The sequence below is a fragment of the Salvelinus namaycush genome, unplaced genomic scaffold, assembly GCF_016432855.1.
Source record: "Salvelinus namaycush isolate Seneca unplaced genomic scaffold, SaNama_1.0 Scaffold3246, whole genome shotgun sequence".
Lineage (NCBI taxonomy): Eukaryota > Metazoa > Chordata > Actinopteri > Salmoniformes > Salmonidae > Salvelinus > Salvelinus namaycush.
Window position 1 is genome coordinate 1 of NW_024060171.1, and position 27,202 is coordinate 27,202.

At 51.1% G+C, this 27,202-nt stretch overlaps 2 protein-coding genes across 2 annotated transcripts; both read left to right on the forward strand.

Annotated features, from left to right (window-relative positions):
* Nucleotides 1–6: 6 nt before the first annotated feature.
* Nucleotides 7–8,229, forward strand: LOC120040117 (low-density lipoprotein receptor-related protein 6-like). The gene is made up of 4 exons (XM_038985365.1): nucleotides 7–182; nucleotides 845–981; nucleotides 5,198–5,295; nucleotides 5,685–8,229. The coding sequence occupies exons 1-4, from the start codon at nucleotides 17–19 to the stop codon at nucleotides 6,019–6,021; spliced, it is 738 nt and encodes a 245-aa protein (XP_038841293.1). The 5' UTR covers nucleotides 7–16; the 3' UTR covers nucleotides 6,022–8,229.
* On the forward strand, nucleotides 6,755–14,810 carry LOC120040118 (protein scribble homolog). The gene is made up of 3 exons (XM_038985366.1): nucleotides 6,755–6,894; nucleotides 13,412–13,702; nucleotides 13,803–14,810. Exons 1-3 carry the CDS (start codon nucleotides 6,755–6,757, stop codon nucleotides 14,077–14,079), a joined length of 708 nt encoding a protein of 235 aa, XP_038841294.1. The 3' UTR covers nucleotides 14,080–14,810.
* Nucleotides 14,811–27,202: the final 12,392 nt, after the last annotated feature.

The window sequence follows — 27,202 nt, forward strand, 5'->3', positions numbered from 1 at the left end:
CCATTGTGGCGTTGTCATGGCGCTGTTTGTGGTGGGTGCCATCTACCTGGTGTGCCAGCGCGTCCTCTGTCCCCAGATGAAGGACGACAGGGAGACGGTAACCAATGACCTGGTGGTCCACGGGCCCTCTGTTTCTCTGGGTTATGTACCTCACCCTGCCTCTCTGTCCGGGTCTCTGCCAGGTAGGACCACACACACACCAGACACACACCACACACACACCAGACACACACCAGACACACACCAGACACACACCAGACACACACCAGACACACACCAGACACACACCAGACACACACACCACACACACCCCACACACCCCACACATCCACACAGACGCCCGCCACAGACAGATGGATCAGCTCCTAGAGAGATATTACCATCTGTAGCTACAATCTGTGACCAATACAATTTGATTTGACGCCCCAGTCCAAACCTCATAAACTCAGTCCAAACCTGTTTACTGTGTTATATGATAAATACTTGATTGTCTTTGTGTTGTTGACTTCCTGCTACTTTGGGTTGTTGACTTCCTGCTACTTTGGGTTGTTGACTTCCTGCTACTTTGGGTTGTTGACTTCCTGCTACTTTGGGTTGTTGACTTCCTGCTACTTTGGGTTGTTGACTTCCTGCTACTTTGGGTTGTTGACTTCCTGCTACTTTGGGTTGTTGACTTCCTGCTACTTTGGGTTGTTGACTTCCTGCTACTTTGGGTTGTTGACTTCCTGCTACTTTGGGTTGTTGACTTCCTGCTACTTTGGGTTGTTGACTTCCTGCTACTTTGGGTTGTTGACTTCCTGCTACTTTGGGTTGTTGACTTCCTGCTACTTTGTGTTGTCTTCAGGTATGTCCAGGGGGAAGTCTGTGATTGGTTCGTTGAGCATCATGGGCGGGTCCAGCGGCCCCCCTTACGACCGCGCCCACGTGACCGGAGCCTCCTCCTCAAGCTCCTCCTCCACCAAGGGCACTTACTTCCCCCCGGTACGACACACACACACACACACACACACACACACACACATCTTACAGACACACCCACACATCTCTTACAGACACACACACATCTCTTACAGACACACACACACCCACATCTCTTACAGACACACACACACCTCTTACAGACACACACACACACCTCTTACAGACACACACACACCCACACACCTCTTACAGACACACACACACCCACACATCTCTTACAGACACACACACACATCTCTTACAGACACACACACACACACACATCTCTTACAGACACACACACACCCACACACCTCTTACAGACACACACACACCCACACATCTCTTACAGACACACACACACCTCTTACAGACACACACACACCCACACACCTCTTACAGACACACACACACCCACACATCTCTTACAGACACACACACACCTCTTACAGACACACACACACCCACACACCTCTTACAGACACACACACACACACCTTGCAGCGGTCTAAGTTACTGCATCTCAGTGCTTGAGGCGTCACTACAGACCCTGGTTTGAATCCAGGCTGTTTCACAACCGGCCGTGATTGGGAGTCCCATAGAGCGGGGCACAATTGGCCCAGCGTCGTCCAGGTTTGTCCGTCATTGTAAATAATAATTTGTTCTTAACTGACTTGTTAAATAAAGTTTAAATTAAACAATACAGACACACACTTTAAACCAGTGTTAATTTCGTCAACAAAAGAATAGTGACTCAAATTTTCGTCAAACTTGTATTTTTTTCTGTGTCAATTGACAAGACTATAACTGACTGAGTAGACCAGAAAACGATGGTCTGACTAAATGGATATCGCCAGGCGACTCTCCTGCTTCCCCGTAGCTAACCAGTCCTCACCAGTATTCTAGTTAGCTTCCCCGTAGCTAACCGGTCCCCACCAGTATTCTAGTTAGCTTCCCCGTAGCTAACCAGTCCCCACCAGTATTCTAGTTAGCTTCCCCGTAGCTAACCAGTCCCCACCAGTATTCTAGTTAGCTTCCCCGTAGCTAACCAGTCCCCACCAGTATTCTAGTTAGCTTCCCCGTAGCTAACCAGTCCCCACCAGTATTCTAGTTAGCTTCCCCGTAGCTAACCAGTCCCCACCAGTATTCTAGTTAGCTTCCCCGTAGCTAACCAGTCCCCACCAGTATTCTAGTTAGCTTCCCCGTAGCTAACCAGTCCCCACCGGTATTCTAGTTAGCTTCCCCGTAGCTAACCAGTCCCCACCGGTATTCTAGTTAGCTTCCCCGTAGCTAACCGGTCCCCACCAGTATTCTAGTTAGCTTCCCCGTAGCTAACCGGTCCCCACCAGTATTCTAGTTAACTTCCCCGTAGCTAACCGGTCCCCACCAGTATTCTAGTTAGCTTCCCCGTAGCTAACCAGTCCCCACCAGTATTCTAGTTAGCTTCCCCGTAGCTAACCAGTCCCCACCGGTATTCTAGTTAGCTTCCCCGTAGCTAACCTGTCCCCGCCGGTATTCTAGTTAGCTTCCCCGTAGCTAACCTGTCCCCACCGGTATTCTAGTTAGCTTCCCCGTAGCTAACCGGTCCCCGCCGGTATTCTAGTTAGCTTCCCCGTAGCTAACCGGTCCCCACCGCTATTCTAGTTAGCTTCCCCGTAGCTAACCGGTCCCCACCGCTATTCTAGTTAGCTTCCCCGTAGCTAACCGGTCCCCACCAGTATTCTAGTTAGCTTCCCCGTAGCTAACCAGTCCCCACCGGTATTCTAGTTAGCTTCCCCGTAGCTAACCAGTCCCCACCGGTATTCTAGTTAGCTTCCCCGTAGCTAACCGGTCCCCGCCGGTATTCTAGTTAGCTTCCCCGTAGCTAACCGGTCCCCACCGGTATTCTAGTTAGCTTCCCCGTAGCTAACCGGTCCCCACCGGTATTCTAGTTAGCTTCCCCGTAGCTAACCGGTCCCCACCGGTATTCTAGTTAGCTTCCCCGTAGCTAACCGGTCCCCACCAGTATTCTAGTTAGCTTCCCCGTAGCTAACCGGTCCCCACCGGTATTCTAGTTAGCTTCCCCGTAGCTAACCGGTCCCCACCGGTATTCTAGTTAGCTTCCCCGTAGCTAACCGGTCCCCACCGGTATTCTAGTTAGCTTCCCCGTAGCTAACCGGTCCCCACCAGTATTCTAGTTAGCTTCCCCGTAGCTAACCGGTCCCCACCGGTATTCTAGTTAGCTTCCCCGTAGCTAACCGGTCCCCACCGGTATTCTAGTTAGCTTCCCCGTAGCTAACCGGTCCCCACCGGTATTCTAGTTAGCTTCCCCGTAGCTAACCAGTCCCCACCAGTATTCTAGTTAGCTTCCCTGTAGCTAACCGGTCCCCACCGGTATTCTAGTTAGCTTCCCCGTAGCTAACCAGTCCCCACCAGTATTCTAGTTAGCTTCCCTGTAGCTAACCGGTCCCCACCGGTATTCTAGTTAGCTTCCCCGTAGCTAACCGGTCCCCACCAGTATTCTAGTTAGCTTCCCTTCACCTGGTTAACAAACACAAGCTGCTTTACCAAATGAGGAACTATAGCAGCATTGAGTTGAATAGTGAAACAGTCCCGGTACCGGTAGCCCTGCGCGTGGACTCGGTACCGGTAGCCCTGCGCGTGGACTCGGTACCGGTAGCCCTGCGCGTGGACTCGGTACCGGTAGCCCTGCGCGTGGACTCGGTACCGGTAGCCCTGCGCGTGGACTCGGTACCGGTAGCCCTGCGCGTGGACTCGGTACCGGTAGCCCTGCGCGTGGACTCGGTACCGGTAGCCCTGCGCGTGGACTCGGTACCGGTAGCCCTGCGCGTGGACTCAGTACCGGTAGCCCTAAAGTTTACACCTGTTGTATTTGGCACATGTGACGAATAACGATTTGATTTTAAACTTTTCTCTCCATGTCCCTCTTTCTCCTCTCCTCTGCTCTCCTCCCTCTTCTCTCCTCCCTCCATCCATCCCTCTCTCTCCTTCTCTCCTCCCTCCATCCATCCCTCTCTCTCTCCTCCCTCCATCCATCCCTCTGTCTTCTCTCTCCTCACTTCTCTCCTCCCTCCATCCATCCCTCTCTGTCTTCTCTCTCCTCTCTCTCCTCCCTCCATCCATCCCTCTGTCTTCTCTCTCCTCTCTCTCCTCCCTCCATCCATCCCTCTGTCTTCTCTCTCCTCTCTCTCCTCCCTCCATCCATCCCTCTGTCTTCTCTCTCCTCTCTCTCCTCCCTCCATCCATCCCTCTCTGTCTTCTCTCTCCTCTCTCTCCTCCCTCCATCCATCCCTCTATGTCTTCTCTCTCCTCACTTCTCTCCTCTCTCTCCTCCCTCCATCCATCCCTCTGTCTTCTCTCTCCTCTCTCTCCTCCCTCCATCCATCCCTCTCTGTCTTCTCTCTCCTCTCTCTCCTCCCTCCATCCATCCCTCTCTGTCTTCTCTCTCCTCTCTCTCCTCCCTCCATCCATCCCTCTCTGTCTTCTCTCTCCTCTCTCTCCTCCATCCATCCCTCTCTGTCTTCTCTCTCCTCTCTCTCCTCCCTCCATCCATCCCTCTGTCTTCTCTCTCCTCTCTCTCCTCCCTCTGTCTTCTCTCTCCTCTCTCTCCTCCCTCCATCCATCCCTCTCTGTCTTCTCTCCTCCCTCCATCCATCCCTCTGTCTTCTCTCCTCCCTCCATCCATCCCTCTGTCTTCTCTCCTCCCTCCATCCATCCCTCTGTCTCCTCTCCTCCCTCCATCCATCCCTCTCTGTCTCCTCTCCTCCCTCCATCCATCCCTCTCTGTCTCCTCTCCTCTCTTCTCTCCTCCATCCATCCCTCTCTGTCTCCTCTCCTCCCTCCATCCATCCCTCTCTGTCTCCTCTCCTCCCTCCATCCATCCCTCTCTGTCTCCTCTCCTCCCTCCATCCATCCCTCTCTGTCTTCTCTCCTCCCTCCATCCATCCCTCTCTGTCTTCTCTCCTCCCTCCATCCATCCCTCTCTGTCTTCTCTCCTCCCTCCATCCATCCCTCTGTCTTCTCTCTCCTCACTTCTCTCCTCTCTCTCCTCCCTCCATCCATCCCTCTCTGTCTTCTCTCTTCTCTCCTCCATCCATCCCTCTGTCTTCTCTCTTCTCTCCTCCATCCATCCCTCTCTGTCTCCTCTCTTCTCTCCTCCATCCATCCCTCTCTGTCTTCTCTCCTCTCTTCTCTCCTCCATCCATACATCCCTCTCTGTCTCCTCTCTCCTCTGTAGATCCTGAACCCTCCTCCGTCTCCAGCGACTGTCAGGTCTCAGTATACCATGGAGTTTGGCTACTCCTCCAACAGCCCGTCAACACACCGTTCATACAGGTACCACACCGCTCCTCCAACACACCGTTCATACAGGTACCACACCGCTCCTCCAACACACCGTTCATACAGGTAACCCTGTACACAATGTTACACACAACCCTTATCCAGACAGACAGGAAAGACATAAAGCTCTACAATATAATGAGAGATCCAGGAAGACTAGTCAACATAAAGAGCTACTGGTCTGATCAGTTGCTGTCGGCTTCTGGTTCTGACTGGTTCTGACTGGTTCTGACCTCCGCTGAGTCCGTCTTCTCATATCTGGAGACCCGTCTCTCTTCAAACAGTCAATCATGTAAATGTCCAACCGGTTGGTAACTTGTCTGAAGACCCACCTCTTCTTCTATCAGGGTCATTAATGTATCTGTTCTCCTTCCTGTCCCCAGTTACCGTCCCTACACCTACAGCCACTTCGCTCCTCCCACAACCCCTTGCTCCACGGACTTCGCTCCTCCCACAACCCCTTGCTCCACGGACGTCTACGACAGCGACTACACCCCCGGACGCCGCGCCCCGCCCACTTCTAACTCCGGCGTCGCCAAAGGTTACACCAGCGACCTGAACTACGACTCGGAACCCTTTCCCCCGCCCCCAACGCCCCGCAGCCAATACCTGTCAACGGAGGAGAACTGTGAGAGCTGCCCCCCCTCCCCCTATACGGAGCGCTCCTACTCTCACCACCTCTACCCCCCGCCCCCCTCACCCTGCACAGACTCCTCCTGAAACCCCTCGCTGTGTACAGAACAATTGTTGATATTGTGTTTCTAAAAGAGGGGGGGGGGGGGAGAGACGGAGGAGGGAGGAAGGAGGCTGTTGACGAGGGGGAGGGATGTACAGAACATTTGAAAAGAGAAACACAGGAAGCTCGTTCGGGGTGGAAGAGCGAGCTCCGGGAACATTTTGTACATTTTAAAAAATAGACAAAAAATGCATATTTATATATTTTCTATACAGCGTTTACCGGATACGCCATAGAGGTTTGTATTCAAACATTTGTACATTTTCTTTTTTTTTTTAAGAAAACGTTTTATTAAAATCATCACAAACATGATAAGTTGCCTTAAATCCAGAAGAGACAAACAGGTTGTTTTACTGGAGGAACATTCAGCACGTAGATGGAACTATCTGACGCCAAATAACACGCCGTTACAACGCTAGGAACGAGGAGAGGATGGAGGATGACGCCCCCTGGAGGCGACAGACAGCTACTGGCCGTTGGAACGAGGAGAGGATGGAGGATGACGCCCCCTGGAGGCGACAGACAGCTACTGGCCGTTGGAACGAGGAGAGGATGGAGGGAGGGAGGGGTGAGGCAGGATGACGCCCCCTGGAGGCGACAGACAGCTACTGGCCGTTGGAACGAGGAGAGGATGGAGGATGACGCCCCCTGGAGGCGACAGACAGCTACTGGCCGTTGGAACGAGGAGAGGATGGAGGGAGGGAGGGGTGAGGCAGGATGACGCCCCCTGGAGGCGACAGACAGCTACTGGCCGTTGGAACGAGGAGAGGATGGAGGGAGGGAGGGGTGAGGCAGGATGACGCCCCCTGGAGGCGACAGACAGCTACTGGCCGTTGGAACGAGGAGAGGATGGAGGGGTGAGGCAGGATGACGCCCCCTGGAGGCGACAGACAGCTACTGCACCATGGCACTCTGCATCCTGGGCAGCAATTTTGTAGTGGATCAGTGATCGCCGTAGTAACCAGTCAGCTGGTTTCCATAGTAACAGACAACAAGGTGTACTGAGTGATTTGAGCTCCTTTTAATGGTTTCCTGGTTTTCCAGGACTTCCTGTCTGCCTTTCGGCATGTATTGCTTCAACTAGGTACTACATATTATACAAGGTCCTTATCAGTCATCTAACAGGGTACATACAGAACCTCTGACCCGACCCAGGACCCCTCATCACTACCACATCACTCCTGACCCGACCCAGGGCCCCTCATCACTACCACAACACTCCTGACCCGACCCAGGGCCCCTCATCACTACCACAACACTCCTGACCCGACCCAGGGCCCCTCATCACTACCACAACACTCCTGACCCGACCCAGGGCCCCTCATCACTACCACAACACTCCTGACCCGACCCAGGGCCCCTCATCACTACCACAACACTCCTGACCCGACCCAGGGCCCCTCATCACTACCACAACACCCCTGACCCGACCCAGGGCCCCTCATCACTACCACAACACTCCTGACCCGACCCAGGGCCCCTCATCACTACCACATCACTCCTGACCCGACCCAGGGCCCCTCATCACTACCACAACACTCCTGACCCGACCCAGGGCCCCTCATCACTCCTGACCCGACCCAGGGCCCCTCATCACTCCTGACCCGACCCAGGGCCCCTCATCACTACCACAGCACTCCTGACCCCACCCCGGGCCCCTCATCACTACCACAACACTCCTGACCCCACCCCGGGCCCCTCATCACTACCACAACACTCCTGACCCCACCCCGGGCCCCTCATCACTACCACAACACTCCTGACCCGACCCAGGGCCCCTCATCACTACCACAACACTCCTGACCCGACCCAGGGCCCCTCATCACTACCACAACACTCCTGACCCGACCCAGGGCCCCTCATCACTACCACAACACTCCTGACCCGACCCAGGGCCCCTCATCACTACCACAACACTCCTGACCCGACCCAGGGCCCCTCATCACTACCACAACACTCCTGACCCGACCCAGGGCCCCTCATCACTACCACAACACTCCTGACCCGACCCAGGGCCCCTCATCACTACCACAACACTCCTGACCCGACCCAGGGCCCCTCATCACTACCACAACACTCCTGACCCGACCCCGGGCCCCTCATCACTACCACAACACTCCTGACCCGACCCAGGGCCCCTCATCACTACCACAACACTCCTGACCCGACCCAGGGCCCCTCATCACTACCACGTCACTCCTGACCCGACCCAGGGCCCCTCATCACTACCACGACACTCCTGACCCGACCCAGGGCCCCTCATCACTACCACGACACTCCTGACCCGACCCAGGTGATGGGAAACAGATTCACACACGTCTCCTCCCATCTGATGAGGTTACTACTGCACAATATTCAACCAAAATCTATATTCTGTCATTTGAGGTTATTTTATATATATTTTTATGTTTTTGTTTTAAATGCCAGACTGCAACTGAGGATTCTCTTTATCCTGTCTGGATGAGACAGACCCAGAGCACATCTGTTACTGAGGGGGGGGTTATCTATCCTGTCTGGATGAGACAGACCCAGAGCACATCTGTTACTGAGGGGGGGGGGGGTTATCTATCCTGTCTGGATGAGACAGACCCAGAGCACATCTGTTACTGAGGGGGGGGTTATCTATCCTGTCTGGATGAGACAGACCCAGAGCACATCTGTTACTGAGGGGGGGTTATCTATCCTGTCTGGATGAGACAGACCCAGACCACATCTGTTACTGAGGGGGGGGGTTATCTATCCTGTCTGGATGAGACAGAGCACATCTGTTACTGAGGGGGGGGGTAATCTATCCTGTCTGGATGAGACAGACCCAGAGCACATCTGTTACTGAGGGGGGGGGGGGGGGGGTTATCTATCCTGTCTGGATGAGACAGACCCAGAGCACATCTGTTACTGAGGGGGGGGGGGGGGGGTTATCTATCCTGTCTGGATGAGACAGACCCAGAGCACATCTGTTACTGAGGGGGGGGTTATCTATCCTGTCTGGATGAGACAGACCACATCTGTTACTGAGGGGGGGTTATCTATCCTGTCTGGATGAGACAGACCCAGACCACATCTGTTACTGAGGGGGGGGTTATCTATACTGTCTGGATGAGACAGACCCAGAGCACATCTGTTACTGAGGGGGGGTTATCTATCCTGTCTGGATGAGACAGAGCACATCTGTTACTGAGGGGGGGGTAATCTATCCTGTCTGGATGAGACAGAGCACATCTGTTACTGAGGGGGGGGTAATCTATCCTGTCTGGATGAGACAGACCACATCTGTTACTGAGGGGGGGGTTATCTATCCTGTCTGGATGAGACAGACCCAGAGCACATCTGTTACTGAGGGGGGGTTATCTATACTGTCTGGATGAGACAGACCCAGAGCACATCTGTTACTGAGAGAGGGGGGGGGGGTTATCTATCCTGTCTGGATGAGACAGACCCAGAGCACATCTGTTACTGAGGGGGGGGTTATCTATCCTGTCTGGATGAGACAGAGCACATCTGTTACTGAGGGGGGGGTAATCTATCCTGTCTGGATGAGACAGACCACATCTGTTACTGAGGGGGGGGTTATCTATCCTGTCTGGATGAGACAGACCCAGACCACATCTGTTACTGAGGGGGGGGTTATCTATCCTGTCTGGATGAGACAGACCCAGACCACATCTGTTACTGAGGGGGGGGTTATCTATCCTGTCTGGATGAGACAGAGCACATCTGTTACTGAGGGGGGGGTAATCTATCCTGTCTGGATGAGACAGACCACATCTGTTACTGAGGGGGGGGTTATCTATCCTGTCTGGATGAGACAGACCCAGACCACATCTGTTACTGAGGGGGGGGGTTATCTATCCTGTCTGGATGAGACAGAGCACATCTGTTACTGAGGGGGGGGGTTATCTATCCTGTCTGGATGAGACAGACCACATCTGTTACTGAGGGGGGGGGGTTATCTATCCTGTCTGGATGAGACAGACCACATCTGTTACTGAGGGGGGGGGGGGTTATCTATCCTGTCTGGATGAGACAGACCACATCTGTTACTGAGGGGGGGGGGGGTTATCTATCCTGTCTGGATGAGACAGACCACATCTGTTACTGAGGGGGGGGGGGGGTTATCTATCCTGTCTGGATGAGACAGAGCACATCTGTTACTGAGGGGGGGGTTATCTATCCTGTCTGGATGAGACAGACCCAGACCACATCTGTTACTGAGGGGGGGGTTATCTATCCTGTCTGGATGAGACAGACCCAGACCACATCTGTTACTGAGGGGGGGGGGGGTTATCTATCCTGTCTGGATGAGACAGACCCAGACCACATCTGTTACTGAGGGGGGGTTATCTATCCTGTCTGGATGAGACAGACCACATCTGTTACTGGGGGGGGGGGGGTTTATCTATCCTGTCTGGATGAGACAGACCACATCTGTTACTGGGGGGGGGGTTATCTATCCTGTCTGGATGAGACAGACCCAGACCACATCTGTTACTGAGGGGGGGGTTATCTATCCTGTCTGGATGAGACAGACCCAGACCACATCTGTTACTGAGGGGGGGTTATCTATCCTGTCTGGATGAGACAGACCACATCTGTTACTGGGGGGGGGTTATCTATCCTGTCTGGATGAGACAGACCACATCTGTTACTGAGGGGGGGTTATCTATCCTGTCTGGATGAGACAGACCCAGACCACATCTGTTACTGAGGGGGGGGGGGGGGGTTATCTATCCTGTCTGGATGAGACAGACCACATCTGTTACTGAGGGGGGGGGGGGTTATCTATCCTGTCTGGATGAGACAGACCACATATGTTACTGAGGGGGGGGTTATCTATCCTGTCTGGATGAGACAGACCCAGACCACATCTGTTACTGAGGGGGGGGTTATCTATCCTGTCTGGATGAGACAGACCACATCTGTTACTGAGGGGGGGGTTATCTATCCTGTCTGGATGAGACAGACCACATCTGTTACTGAGGGGGGGGGTTATCTATCCTGTCTGGATGAGACAGACCACATCTGTTACTGAGGGGGGGGTTATCTATCCTGTCTGGATGAGACAGACCCAGACCACATCTGTTACTGAGGGGGGGGGTTATCTATCCTGTCTGGATGAGACAGACCCAGACCACATCTGTTACTGAGGGGGGGGGTTATCTATCCTGTCTGGATGAGACAGAGCACATCTGTTACTGAGGGGGGGGTAATCTATCCTGTCTGGATGAGACAGAGCACATCTGTTACTGAGGGGGGGGTAATCTATCCTGTCTGGATGAGACAGACCACATCTGTTACTGAGGGGGGGGTAATCTATCCTGTCTGGATGAGACAGAGCACATCTGTTACTGAGGGGTAATCTATTTTACGCTGTAGTCTACCTTCTGAGGTCTCGCTCTCTTTCACCTGTACTCTCTGTCTCCCCCTCCATCTTCCCCCGAGGTAAACTTCTCCACAGAGGACTAGTTATTGTACCTGATCAGTTCTTCAAATCATTTAGTTTTCTTTGCAAAGTGTTTTAATATTTTTGTACCACATTGTGTATATTACCGTATTTATAAGCTATAAAGAAAAACATTGTATATCTTTTCATTGAATTCTTGCAGTACTTTGTCATTCCTTCTTTCACTATATGCCTCATTTTATTTTTCTACGATGTGTCAGTCAGTCCAAACGACATGGCGACAATCTCAGACAATATCAACAATCCTTTAGTAATGTCTCTGTCCTGTCTCTGTCCTCTCTCTGTCCTGTTCTCTGTCCTGTCTCTGTCCTCTCTCTGTCCTGTTCTCTGTCCTGTCTCTGTCCTCTCTCTGTCTTGTTCTCTGTCCCGTCTCTGTCCTCTCTCTGTCCTGTTCTCTGTCCCGTCTCTGTCCTCTCTCTGTCCTCTCTCTGTCCTGTCTGTCTCTGTCCTCTCTCTGTCCTGTCTGTCTCTGTCCTGTCTGTCTCTGTCCTGTCTGTCTCTGTCCTGTCTGTCTGTCCTGTCTGTCTCTGTCCCGTCTCTGTCCTCTCTCTGTCCTGTCTGTCTCTGTCCTGTCTCTCTGTCCTCTCTCTGTCCCGTCTCTGTCCTCTCTCTGTCCTGTCTCTGTCCTCTCTCTGTCCCATCTCTGTCCTGTCTGTCTCTGTCCTGTCTCAAACTAAAAAGACGGTGGGGGAAAAGGGATCCTTCTTTAAACTGGGTTGTTTTTCTCTCTCCCTGTTTATCCAATCAGAGCTGTGGGACATTTCAGACTGAAACTGAGGACGAGCTAAAGCTGTCATCCTCAGAACATTCACACATACCTCAAAACGTCCGTCTTCAGAACATTCACACGTACCTCAAAACGTCCGTCTTCAGAACATTCACACGTACCTCAAAACGTCCGTCTTCAGAACATTCACACGTACCTCAAAACGTCCGTCTTCAGAACATTCACACGTACCTCAAAACGTCCGTCTTCAGAACATTCACACGCAACTCAAAACGTCCGTCTTCAGAACATTCACACGCAACTCAAAACGTCCGTCTTCAGAACATTCACACACAATTCAAAACGTCCGTCTTCAGAACATTCACACGTACCTCAAAATGTCCGTCTTCAGAACATTCACACGCAACTCAAAACGTCCGTCTTCAGAACATTCACACGCAACTCAAAACGTCCGTCTTCAGAACATTCACACGCAACTCAAAACGTCCGTCTTCAGAACATTCACACGTACCTCAAAACGTCCGTCTTCAGAACATTCACACGTACCTCAAAACGTCCGTCTTCAGAACATTCACACGTACCTCAAAACGTCCGTCTTCAGAACATTCACACGTACCTCAAAACGTCCGTCTTCAGAACATTCACACGTACCTCAAAACGTCCGTCTTCAGAACATTCACACGTACCTCAAAACGTCCGTCTTCAGAACGTTCACACGTACCTCAAAACGTCCGTCTTCAGAACGTTCACACGTACCTCAAAACGTCCGTCTTCAGAACATTCACACGTACCTCAAAACGTCCGTCTTCAGAACATTCACACGTACCTCAAAACGTCCGTCTTCAGAACATTCACACGTACCTCAAAACGTCCGTCTTCAGAACATTCACACGCAACTCAAAACGTCAGTCTTCAGAACATTCACACGTACCTCAAAACGTCCGTCTTCAGAACATTCACACGTACCTCAAAACTGGCTGACCCAGACATCTCTACATCAGAGACCTTCCCCAGGACAGGCTGACCCGGACAGGCTGACCCAGACATCTCTACATCAGAGACCTTCCCCAGGACAGGCTGACCCAGACATCTCTACATCAGAGACCTTCCCCAGGACAGGCTGACCCAGACATCTCTACATCAGAGACCTTCCCCAGGACAGGCTGACCCAGACAGGCTGACCCAGACATCTCTACATCAGAGACCTTCCCCAGGACAGGCTGACCCAGGACAGGCTGACCCAGACATCTCTACATCAGAGACCTTCCCCAGGACAGGCTGACCCAGACAGGCTGACCCAGACATCTCTACATCAGAGACCTTCCCCAGGACAGGCTGACCCAGACAGGCTGACCCAGACATCTCTACATCAGAGACCTTCCCCAGGACAGGCTGACCCAGACAGGCTGACCCAGGACAGGCTGACCCAGACATCTCTACATCAGAGACCTTCCCCAGACAGGCTGACCCAGGACAGGCTGACCCAGACATCTCTACATCAGAGACCTTCCCCAGGACAGGCTGACCCAGACATCTCTACATCAGAGACCTTCCCCAGGACAGGCTGACCCGGACAGGCTGACCCAGACATCTCTACATCAGAGACCTTCCCCAGGACAGGCTGACCCAGACAGGCTGACCCAGACATCTCTACATCAGAGACCTTCCCCAGGACAGGCTGACCCGGACAGGCTGACCCAGACATCTCTACATCAGAGACCTTCCCCAGGACAGGCTGACCCAGACAGGCTGACCCAGACATCTCTACATCAGAGACCTTCCCCAGGACAGGCTGACCCAGGACAGGCTGACCCAGACATCTCTACATCAGAGACCTTCCCCAGGACAGGCTGACCCAGACATCTCTACATCAGAGACCTTCCCCAGGACAGGCTGACCCAGACATCTCTACATCAGAGACCTTCCCCAGGACAGGCTGACCCAGACATCTCTACATCAGAGGCTGTGATGGAAGATGTTGGTTAGAAGGTTAAAACAAGTTGCTGTTCTGACGTTACAGATGCTTGTTGTTATCGATGACGTCCCAAATGGCACCCTATTCCCTATATAGACCACTACATTAGCCAGGGCTCAATGGCACCCTATTCCCTATATAGACCACTACATTTGACCAGGGCTCAATGGCACCCTATTCCCTATATAGACCACTACATTTGACCAGGGCCCTAAAGGAGTGCAGGATATAGGTAATGGGGCTTGGCCCAGGAGTAAAGACATTTTAAAAAGCCCTTTTTTGTCTCCATGTTTCTGGAGCTGTGACATAAAGATGGGGAAACACAGCAGAGGTTAATTGGCAGTTTGAACATTTTCTCATTCCTCCATTTTGATACCATGGTGCTTTGCAAGGATGTATCCAGCTCAACCAACATTTGGTTAGTCAGAGGGATTATTTTTATTTCCACTCAACTCTACTTTTTCTACGTTAATCTGCTTTTCATGTAAACCAGGGTGTAATGGATGTGTACAGCCCATTCAATACTACTAGAAGCTGTTGTAACTAAATTAAATGGTGATTTAAAAAAAATAAAAAAAATAAAATAAAATGAATGAACTTTCATCTTGAACGTTGTCCATTCACACTTTGTTCTGTCCATTATAAAATCAAATCAAATATATTTATAAAGCCCTTCTTACATCAGCTGATATCTCAAAGTGCTGTACAGAAACCCAGCCTAAAACCCCAAACAGCAAGCACGGTGGCTGGGAAAAGGGAAGTACAGCCGAGAGCTGCCCAGTGACACGAGCCTACCAGACGAGTTAAACTACTTATATGCTCGCTTTGAGGTAAATAACACTGAAACATGCATGAGAGCACCAGCTGTTCCGGACGACTGGATGATCACTGCTCCGATGCCGATGTAAGACCTTTAAACAGGTCAACATTCAAAAGTGCGCAGGGCCAGACGGATTACCATGACGTGTACTGCGAGCATGCGCTGACCAACTGGCAAGTGTCTTCACTGACATTTTCAACCTCTCCCTGTCCGAGTCTGTAAAACCAACATGTTTTAAGCAGACCACCATAGTGCCTGTGCCCAAGAACACCTATGTGAGAATGCTATTCATTGACTACAGCTCAGTATTCAACACCATAGTGCCCTCAAAGCTCATCAATAAGCTAAGGACCCTGGGACTAAACACCTCCCTCTGCAACTGGATCCTGGACTTCCTGACGGGCCGCCCCCAGGTGGTAAGTAGATAACAACACACCCGCCACGCTGATCCTCAACACGGGGGCTCCCCAGGTGTGCGTGCTCAGTCCCCTCCTGTACTTCCTGTTCACTCATGACTGCACGGCCAGGCACGACTCCAACACCATCATTAAGTTTGTCGATGACACAACAGTGGTAGGCCTGATCACCGACAACGATGAGACAGCCTATAGGGAAGAGGTCAGAGACCTGACCGTGTGGTGCCAGGACAACAACCTCTCCCTCAATGTGATCAAGACAAAGGAGATGATTTTGGACTACAGGAAAAGGAGGACCGAGCACGCCCCCATTCTCATCGACGGGGCTGTAGTGGAGCAGGTTGAGAGCTTCAAGTTCCTTGGTGTCCACATCACCAACAAACTAGAATGGTCCAAACACAGCAAGACAGTTGTGAAGAGGGCATGACAAAATCTATTCCCCCTCAGGAGACTGAAAAGATTTGGCATGGGTCCTCAGATCCTCAAAAGGTTCTACAGCTGCACCATTGAGAGCATCCTGACTGGTTTCATCACTGCCTGGTATGGCAACTGCTCGGCCTCAGACCGCAAGGCACTAAAGGGTAGTGCGTACGGCCCAGTACATCACTGGGGTCAAGCTTCCTGCCATCCAGGAAGGGCCTAAAAATTGTCAGACTCCAGCCACCCTAGTCATAGACTGGTCTCTTTGCTACCACACGGCAAGCGGTACTGGAGCGCCAGGTCCAAGAGGCTTCTACTCCCAAGCCATAAGACTCCTTAACATCTAATTTTTTTATTTTACCTTTATTTAACTAGTTAAGTAAGTTAAGAACAAATTCTTATTTTCAATGACGGCCTAGGAACAGTGGGTTAACTGCCTTGTTCAGTTGCAGAACGACAGATTTGTACCTTGTCAGCTCGGGGATTCGATCTAGCAACCTTTCCATTACTAGTCCAATGCTCTAACCACTAGGCTACGCTGCCGCTACCGCCCAGACTATTTGCATTGCCCCCCCCTCCCCTCACTTTAATAATTCTACCTACATGTACGTATTACCCGATACCCCCTGAATATAGTCTCGCTATTGTTATTTTACTGCTGCTCTTTAACTACTTGTTATTTTTATTTCTTATTTGTATTTTTCAAACTGCATTGTTGGTTAGGGGCTTGTAAGTATTTCACTGTAAGGTCTACACCTGTTGTATTCGGCAGATGTGACTATTCAAATGTGATGTGTTTTGGTGTTTGGCTCATGAATTGCACTTTTCTACTGTATTGTCTGTATATGTCCTTTTGTCATGTATGCACAGGGCAGCAACCAACATTTCCCCGGGGGTGGTCATTATCTTTAACGGGTACCGTGCTGTCCCGCTCTAATTCACCACAACCTTGAACTAATGTTGGATAAATCCATATGATTATTGAGCGTGACTGTTGCCAAAGACAGTACAGTACGAAGATAGAAACCCCAGCTCACGCTTGTAGGCGAAGTCGGCTAGTTACTCATGCGCACTAACAAGTTTTCGAGGCTAACTCAACTCGCGCCAAACTGCGCATGTGCAAGCCGTCAACTCAAAGGCGCTCCTTCGATATAAAGTTTTTTTTGACGAACATTTAAAAAACTTATCAGTTTATTTTCACGAGGTTGGAGTAGTAACATGTTCAACTACTTAAGACATTGGCTCGAATGTAGGTTGTGCCTACATCTAAAGAATGAATTGCACACTTCTCTAATTTACTTCTCAAACTCCGTCCTGGTCTGCTTCGAAAGCGTTTCCCGGAAGTCTTGAGATGTTGCGCCTCTGTGTTTAAGAAACTCAGTGCCGGTGCTTTCATTTTCCCCTCCAGGCTCTATGAAAAGACAACTGGCCCGATGTATTGCACCTGAAATCAAAACTACACTAGGTTGCTTTCCAGACCGCTCATATTATTAGTCTCTTATTTTCCAGGAATTACGGTAAAGATGAACCACACCCCCTTTTCATGCTGCTTTCTGATTGAGTCATTCCCACCACGTGATCCAGAAGCGAAAAGATTCTGGTTTTTCTGGAGGTAAGGAAATAAACACAACTTAATTATACTTGTGATTTTAGCTGACAAAATGTAAAAATATACAGTTATATTGTAATACTACAACGTGTTTTAACTGCACACGCTGTCGTTTTTGTCGACCTCCCAGTTGTACGTGTGTAATGTCGGTGCACGTCGTTTAGGGGAGGTGGGAACTGTCATCGTTGTTGTTATTCACTGTGAATCAGGAAGACAGACTGGCTAGCTAGCCACGAATATAACGTTTATCTAAATACATTTTCTCCTCCTTCAGCATTATTTGGTGCAGTTAGTTAAGAAGACAAAAGGTAACACAAGCCATTGCTTGGGTGAATTGCCTGATGCGTAGTTAGGTCACACAACTTTAGCTAGCTAAAAAAAACAAAAGCTAGCTAGCTAGTAACGTTAGCTAGTAACGTTACTACAGCATTTTGTAATAGTCAAATGACGTTTCGCACCAATACTATAACGTTAGTTAGACTTTTACATGTAGCTAGGACATTGTCATGGATAGAGAGCTGTCTATATATTTGTCATAATTGTGAACGCATTGGGCCGGAGGGGGGTTTCCCAGCGGTGTGCCATGGCGTCACCGTGTAATAAGGTGATCAGTGCTGATACATTCGTTTTACACACAATTAGACTGCTTGAAATCCAGGTACAGGATTATGGATTATCGCTCTAGTCTAGATTTATAGCGGTAGGTTTTTATTTTTCGCTAATTTCTCAGTGGATCAGCGAGGCCTCCTATTATCTGTGACACTGCTGAGTCAGGAAGTGGATTTCCCTTTACTAAACGCATCGACAGTTTTTATGCCAGTAAAAGTCGTTTTTTTTTTTAGCACGACAGCTGTGATGGAAACAGGGAGTTTTGGTACAATTTTATAAACGCTGATAGATAATTTGTCTGTTCATCATTGGTGGAATCTTATTATGTAGGTAAATTTAATTATTGCGCGAAATGGTGGTTTGAAACCGCTTTATGCGCAAATATTTATAACCCATTTGGAGTCAGGGGATGATATGGTGTCTCCCACTACGACTCAGGAAACCATGCAGTTTATCAGGCTACAGGTGAAATAAGTTAAATGATGAACAGTAGTTATTCAGTATGCCATGTCCCTCACTAACACCCTGGACCAGAGCTAGTTGTTCAGTATGTCATGTCCCTCACTAACACCCTGGACCAGAGCTAGTTGTTCAGTATGCCATGTCCCTCACTAACACCCTGGACCAGAGCTAGTTGTTCAGTATGCCATGTCCCTCACTAACACCCTGGACCAGAGCTAGTTATTCAGTATGCTATGTCCTTCACGAACACCCTGGACCAGAGCTAGTTGTTCAGTATGCCATGTCCCTCACTAACACCCTGGACCAGAGCTAGTTGTTCAGTATGTCATGTCCCTCACTAACACCCTGGACCAGAGCTAGTTGTTCAGTATGCCATGTCCCTCACTAAGGTGCTGGTTGTTCAACATGCCGTTCCCCTTAGTGTGCTGTCTGAAGGTGCTGGTTGTTCAACATGCCGTTCCCCTTAGTGTGCTGTCTGAAGGTGCTGGTTGTTCAACATGCCGTTCCCCTTAGTGTGCTGTCTGAAGGTGCTGGTTGTTCAACATGCCGTTCCCCTTAGTGTGCTGTCTGAAGGTGCTGGTTCAACATGCCGTTCCCCTTAGTGTGCTGTCTGAAGGTGCTGGTTGTTCAACATGCCGTTCCCCTTAGTGTGCTGTCTGAAGGTGCTGGTTGTTCAACATGCCGTTCCCCTTAGTGTGCTGTCTGAAGGTGCTGGTTCAACATGCCGTTCCCCTTAGTGTGCTGTCTGAAGGTGCTGGTTCAACATGCCGTTCCCCTTAGTGTGCTGTCTGAAGGTGCTGGTTCAACATGCCGTTCCCCTTAGTCTGCTGTCTGAAGGTGCTGGTTCAACATGTCGTTCCCCTTAGTGTGCTGTCTGAAGGTGCTGGTTCAACATGTCGTTCCCCTTAGTGTGCTGTCTGACGGTGCTGGTTCAACATGCCGTTCCCCTTAGTGTGCTGTCTGAAGGTGCTGGTTCAACATGTCGTTCCCCTTAGTGTGCTGTCTGACGGTGCTGGTTCAACATGCCGTTCCCCTTAGTGTGCTGTCTGACGGTGCTGGTTCAACATGCCGTTCCCCTTAGTGTGCTGTCTGAAGGTGCTGGTTCAACATGTCGTTCCCCTTAGTCTGCTGTCTGAAGGTGCTGGTTGTTCAACATGCCGTTCCCCTTAGTGTGCTGTCTGAAGGTGCTGGTTTGTTCAACATGCCGTTCCCCTTAGTCTGCTGTCTGAAGGTGCTGGTTCAACATGCCGTTCCCCTTAGTGTGCTGTCTGAAGGTGCTGGTGTTCAACATGCCGTTCCCCTTAGTGTGCTGTCTGAAGGTGCTGGTTGTTCAACATGCCGTTCCCCTTAGTCTGCTGTCTGAAGGTGCTGGTTGTTCAACATGCAGTTCCCCTTAGTCTGCTGTCTGAAGGTGCTGGTTGTTCAACATGCCGTTCCCCTTAGTGTGCTGTCTGAAGGTGCTGGTTGTTCAACATGCCGTTCCCCTTAGTGTGCTGTCTGAAGGTGCTGGTTGTTCAACATGCCGTTCCCCTTAGTGTGCTGTCTGAAGGTGCTGGTTGTTCAACATGCCGTTCCCCTTAGTCTGCTGTCTGAAGGTGCTGGTTGTTCAACATGCAGTTCCCCTTAGTCTGCTGTCTGAAGGTGCTGGTTGTTCAACATGCCGTTCCCCTTAGTGTGCTGTCTGAAGGTGCTGGTTGTTCAACATGCCGTTCCCCTTAGTGTGCTGTCTGAAGGTGCTGGTTGTTCAACATGTCGTTCCCCTTAGTCTGCTGTCTGAAGGTGCTGGTTTGTTCTCCACTACAGGTGAACCTGAAGCCGTCGTCATGCAGAGCACAGCCAACTACCTGTGGCTCATCTCAGACCTGCTGGGGCAGGGAGCTACAGCTAACGTCTACCGTGGCAGACACAAGGTACAGAGTTAACACACACCAGGGGGCTACAGCTAACGTCTACCGTGGCAGACACAAGGTACAGGGTTAACACACACCAGGGGGCTACAGCTAACGTCTACCGTGGCAGACACAAGGTACAGGGTTAACACACACCAGGGGGCTACAGCTAACGTCTACCGTGGCAGACACAAGGTACAGGGTTAACACACACCAGGGGGCTACAGCTAACGTCTACCGTGGCAGACACAAGGTACAGGGTTAACACACACCAGGGGGCTACAGCTAACGTCTACCGTGGCAGACACAAGGTACAGAGTTAACACACACCAGGGGGCTACAGCTAACGTCTACCGTGGCAGACACAAGGTACAGGGTTAACACACACCAGGGGGCTACAGCTAACGTCTACCGTGGCAGACACAAGGTACAGGACTAACACACTAACATCTACCGTGGCAGACACAAGGTACAGGACTAACACACTAACATCTACCGTGGCAGACACAAGGTACAGGACTAACGTCTACCGTGGCAGACACAAGGTACAGGACTAACACACTAACGTCTACCGTGGCAGACACAAGGTACAGGACTAACACACTAACGTCTACCGTGGCAGACACAAGGTACAGGACTAACACACTAACATCTACCGTGGCAGACACAAGGTACAGGACTAACACACTAACGTCTACCGTGGCAGACACAAGGTACAGGACTAACACACTAACATCTACCGTGGCAGACACAAGGTACAGGACTAACATCTACCGTGGCAGACACAAGGTACAGGACTAACACACTAACGTCTACCGTGGCAGACACAAGGTACAGGACTAACACACTAACATCTACCGTGGCAGACACAAGGTACAGGACTAACACACTAACGTCTACCGTGGCAGACACAAGGTACAGGACTAACACACTAACATCTACCGTGGCAGACACAAGGTACAGGACTAACACACTAACGTCTACCGTGGCAGACACAAGGTACAGGACTAACACACTAACATCTACCGTGGCAGACACAAGGTACAGGACTAACACACTAACGTCTACCGTGGCAGACACAAGGTACAGGACTAACACACTAACGTCTACCGTGGCAGACACAAGGTACAGGACTAACACACTAACATCTACCGTGGCAGACACAAGGTACAGGGCTGGTCAGAGAATTTTCAAGCTGTTTAAAGGCACAGTCAACTTAGTGTATGTAAACTTCTGACCCACTGGAATTGTGATACAGTGAATTATAAGTGAAATAATCTGTCTGTTAACAATTGTTGGAAAAATGACTTGTGTCATGCACAAAGTAGATGTCCTAACTGACTTGCCAAAACTATAGTTTGTTAACAAGACATTTGTGGAGTGGTTGAGAAACTAGTTTTAATGACTCCAACCTCAGTGTATGTAAACCTCCGACTTCAACTGTATCTATGGGCAGCACTGAGGGGGGGGGCTGTAACTGAGGGGGGCAATTTGGCAGTCTCCCCACCTAGCGTCTTGGCAGTCTCCCCCCACCAAGCGTCTTGGCAGTCTCCCCACCAAGCGTCTTGGCAGTCTCTCCCCACCTAGCGTCTTGGCAGTCTCCCCACCAAGCGTCTTGGCAGTCTCCCCACCAGGCGTCTTGGCAGTCTCCCCCCACCAAGCGTCTTGGCAGTCTCCCCCCACCAAGCGTCTTGGCAGTCTCTCCCCACCTAGCGTCTTGGCAGTCTCCCCACCTAGCGTCTCGGCAGTCTCCCCACCTAGCGTCTCGGCAGTCTCCCCACCTAGCGTCTCGGCAGTCTCCCCACCTGGCGTCTCGGCAGTCTCCCCACCAGGCGTCTCGGCAGTCTCCCCACCAGGCGTCTCGGCGGTCTCCCCACCAGGCGTCTCGGCGGTCTCCCCACCTGGCGTCTCGGCGGTCTCCCCACCTGGCGTCTCGGCGGTCTCCCCACCTGGCGTCTCGGCGGTCTCCCCACCTGGCGTCTCGGCGGTCTCCCCACCTGGCGTCTCGGCGGTCTCCCCACCTGGCGTCTCGGCGGTCTCCCCACCTGGCGTCTCGGCGGTCTCCCCACCTGGCGTCTCGGCGGTCTCCCCACCAGGCGTCTCGGCGGTCTCCCCACCAGGCGTCTCGGCGGTCTCCCCACCTGGCGTCTCGGCAGTCTCCCCACCTGGCGTCTCGGCAGTCTCCCCACCTGGCGTCTCGGCAGTCTCCCCACCTGGCGTCTCGGCAGTCTCCCCACCTGGCGTCTCGGCAGTCTCCCCACCTGGCGTCTCGGCAGTCTCCCCACCTGGCGTCTCGGCAGTCTCCCCACCTGGCGTCTCGGCAGTCTCCCCACCTGGCGTCTCGGCAGTCTCCCCACCTGGCGTCTCGGCAGTCTCCCCACCTGGCGTCTCGGCAGTCTCCCCACCTGGCGTCTCGGCAGTCTCCCCACCTGGCGTCTCGGCAGTCTCCCCACCTGGCGTCTCGGCAGTCTCCCCACCTGGCGTCTCGGCAGTCTCCCCACCTGGCGTCTCGGCAGTCTCCCCACCTGGCGTCTCGGCAGTCTCCCCACCTGGCGTCTCGGCAGTCTCCCCACCTGGCGTCTCGGCAGTCTCCCCACCTGGCGTCTCGGCAGTCTCCCCACCTGGCGTCTCGGCAGTCTCCCCACCTGGCGTCTCGGCAGTCTCCCCACCTGGCGTCTCGGCAGTCTCCCCACCTGGCGTCTCGGCAGTCTCCCCACCTGGCGTCTCGGCAGTCTCCCCACCAAGCGTCTCGGCAGTCTCTCCCCACCAAGCGTCTCGGCAGTCTCTCCCCACCAAGCGTCTCGGCAGTCTCTCCCCACCTAGCGTCTCGGCAGTCTCTCCCCACCTAGCGTCTCGGCAGTCTCCCCACTAAGCGTCTCGGCAGTCTCTCCCCACCTAGCGTCTCGGCAGTCTCTCCCCACCTAGCGTCTCGGAAGTCTCTCCCACCAGGCGTCTCGGAAGTCTCCCCACTAAGCGTCTCGGCAGTCTCTCCCCACCAAGCGTCTCGGCAGTCTCTCCCCACCAAGCGTCTCGGCAGTCTCTCCCCACCTAGCGTCTCGGCAGTCTCTCCCCACCTAGCGTCTCGGCAGTCTCCCCACTAAGCGTCTCGGCAGTCTCTCCCCACCTAGCGTCTCGGCAGTCTCTCCCCACCTAGCGTCTCGGAAGTCTCTCCCACCAGGCGTCTCGGAAGTCTCTCCCACCTGGCGTCTCGGCAGTCTCCCCACCAGGCGTCTCGGCAGTCTCCCCACCAGGCGTCTCGGCAGTCTCCCCACCAGGCGTCTCGGCAGTCTCCCCACCAGGCGTCTCGGCAGTCTCCCCCACCAGGCGTCTCGGAAGTCTCTCCCACCAGGCGTCTCGGCAGTCACTCCCACCTGGCGTCTCGGCAGTCTCTCCCACCTGGCGTCTCGGCAGTCTCTCCCACCTGGCGTCTCGGCAGTCTCTCCCACCTGGCGTCTCGGCAGTCTCTCCCACCTGGCGTCTCGGCAGTCTCTCCCACCTGGCGTCTCGGCAGTCTCTCCCACCTGGCGTCTCGGCAGTCTCCCCACCAGGCGTCTCGGCAGTCTCCCCACCTAGCGTCTTGGCAGTCTCCCCAGTCTCCCCACCTAGCGTCTTGGCAGTCCCCCCACCTAGCATCTCGGCAGTCTCTCCCCACCTGGCGTCTCGGCAGTCTCCCCACCAGGCGTCTCGGCAGTCTCCCCACCTCCCCACCCAACAGACGTTTCACCAACTGTTCATGTCACAGAGGGTTATGGTTGTCTGCTCAGCCATATCAGTCTCAGCTAGCGTGCTAACCCTTCTGTCTGCACAGGGGCTTTCCCTTCTGTCTGCACAGGGGCTTTCCCAGGTCTCTCTAGACTAGAGGGAGGATGCCAACACATATCAGGATGGGTCTGGACACGTCTTTGTGTTTGGTTCTGTCTGTTTGATTCTGACAGAATGAACATGTATGGCACCTGATGGACTGTCTTACTAGGGCTGTGTCCCAGATGAACTGTCTTACTAGGGCTGTGTCCCAGATGGACTGTCTTACTAGGGCTGTGTCCCAGATGGCACCAGATGGACTGTCTCACTAGGGCTGTGTCCCAGATGGGACCTGATGGACTGTCTTACTAGGGCTGTGTCCCAGATGGACTGTCTCACTAGGGCTGTGTCCCAGATGGACTGTCTCACTAGGGCTGTGTCCCAGATGGACTGTCTCACTAGGGCTGTGTCCCAGATGGACTGTCTTACTAGGGCTGTGTCCCAGATGGACTGTCTTACTAGGGCTGTGTCCCAGATGGACTGTCTTACTAGGGCTGTGTCCCAGATGGACTGTCTCACTAGGGCTGTGTCCCAGATGGACTGTCTCACTAGGGCTGTGTCCCAGATGGGTCCTGATGGACTGTCTTACTAGGGCTGTGTCCCAGATGAACTGTCTTACTAGGGCTGTATCCCAGATGAACTGTCTCACTAGGGCTGTGTCCCAGATGGGACCTGATGGACTGACTCACTAGGGCTGTGTCCCAGATGGGACCTGATGGACTGTCTTACTAGGGCTGTGTCCCAGATGGACTGTCTTACTGGGGCTGTGTCCCAGATGGGACCTGATGAACTGTCTCACTAGGGCTGTGTCCCAGATGGGACCTGATGGACTGTCTTACTAGGGCTGTGTCCCAGATGGACTGTCTCACTAGGGCTGTGTCCCAGATGGACTGTCTTACTAGGGCTGTGTCCCAGATGGGACCTGATAAACTGTCTTACAAGGGCTGTAACACCAGAAAACACACCTGTATGTAATACTATGTGTTCTGTAACACCAGAAAACACACCTGTATATAATACTATGTGTTCTGTAACACCAGAAAACACACCTGTATATAATACTATGTGTTCTGTATCACCAGATAACACACCTGTATGTAATACTATGTGTTCTGTAACACCAGATAACACACCTGTATGTAATACTATGTGTTCTGTAACACCAGATAACACACCTGTATGTAATACTATGTGTTCTGTAACACCAGATAACACACCTGTATATAATACTATGTGTTCTGTAACACCAGAAAACACACCTGTATATAATACTATGTGTTCTGTAACACCAGATAACACACCTGTATATAATACTATGTGTTCTGTATCACCAGATAACACACCTGTATATAATACTATGTGTTCTGTAACACCAGATAACACACCTGTATATAATACTATGTGTTCTGTATCACCAGATAACACACCTGTATGTAATATTATGTGTTCTGTAACACCAGATAACACACCTGTATGTAATACTGTGTTCTGTAACACCAGATAACACACCTGTATGTAATACTATGTGTTCTGTAACACCAGATAACACACCTGTATGTAATACTATGTGTTCTGTAACACCAGATAACACACCTGTATGTAATACTGTGTGTTCTGTAACACCAGATAACACACCTGTATGTAATACTGTGTGTTCTGTAACACCAGATAACACACCTGTATGTAATACTGTGTGTTCTGTAACACCAGATAACACACCTGTATGTAATACTGTGTTCTGTAACACCAGATAACACACCTGTATGTAATACTATGTGTTCTGTAACACCAGAAAACACACCTGTATATAATATTATGTGTTCTGTAACACCAGATAACACACCTGTATATAATACTATGTGTTCTGTAACACCAGATAACACACCTGTATGTAATACTGTGTTCTGTAACACCAGATAACACACCTGTATGTAATACTATGTGTTCTGTAACACCAGAAAACACACCTGTATATAATATTATGTGTTCTGTAACACCAGATAATACACCTGTATATAATATTATGTGTTCTGTAACACCAGATAACACACCTGTATGTAATACTGTGTTCTGTAACACCAGATAACACACCTGTATGTAATACTATGTGTTCTGTAACACCAGAAAACACACCTGTATATAATATTATGTGTTCTGTAACACCAGATAACACACCTGTATATAATACTGTGTTCTGTAACACCAGATAACACACCTGTATGTAATACTATGTGTTCTGTAACACCAGATAACACACCTGTATGTAATACTATGTGTTCTGTATCACCAGATAACACACCTGTATATAATACTATGTGTTCTGTAACACCAGATAACACACCTGTATGTAATACTGTGTTCTGTAACACCAGATAACACACCTGTATGTAATACTATGTGTTCTGTAACACCAGATAACACACCTGTATATAATACTATGTGTTCTGTAACACCAGATAACACACCTGTATATAATACTATGTGTTCTGTAACACCAGATAACACACCTGTATATAATACTATGTGTTCTGTAACACCAGATAACACACCTGTATATAATACTATGTGTTCTGTAACACCAGATAACACACCTGTATGTAATACTGTCTTCTGTAACACCAGAAAACGGGGGACCTGTATGTAATACTATGTGTTCTGTAACACCAGATAACACACCTGTATGTAATACTGTGTTCTGTAACACCAGATAACACACCTGTATGTAATACTATGTCTTCTGTAACACCAGAAAACAGGGGACCTGTATGCGGTGAAGGTGTTCAACAACCTCAGTTTCCTGCGACCGCTCGACGTCCAGATGAGAGAGTTTGAGGTCCTGAAGAAACTCAACCATAAGAACATCGTCAAGCTGTTCGCTGTGGAGGAAGAGGTCAGTTATACATCTCTATCACTATATACTATCTGTAGAATAACACTACCTAGTGGAGGTATCTCTATCACTATATACTATCTGTA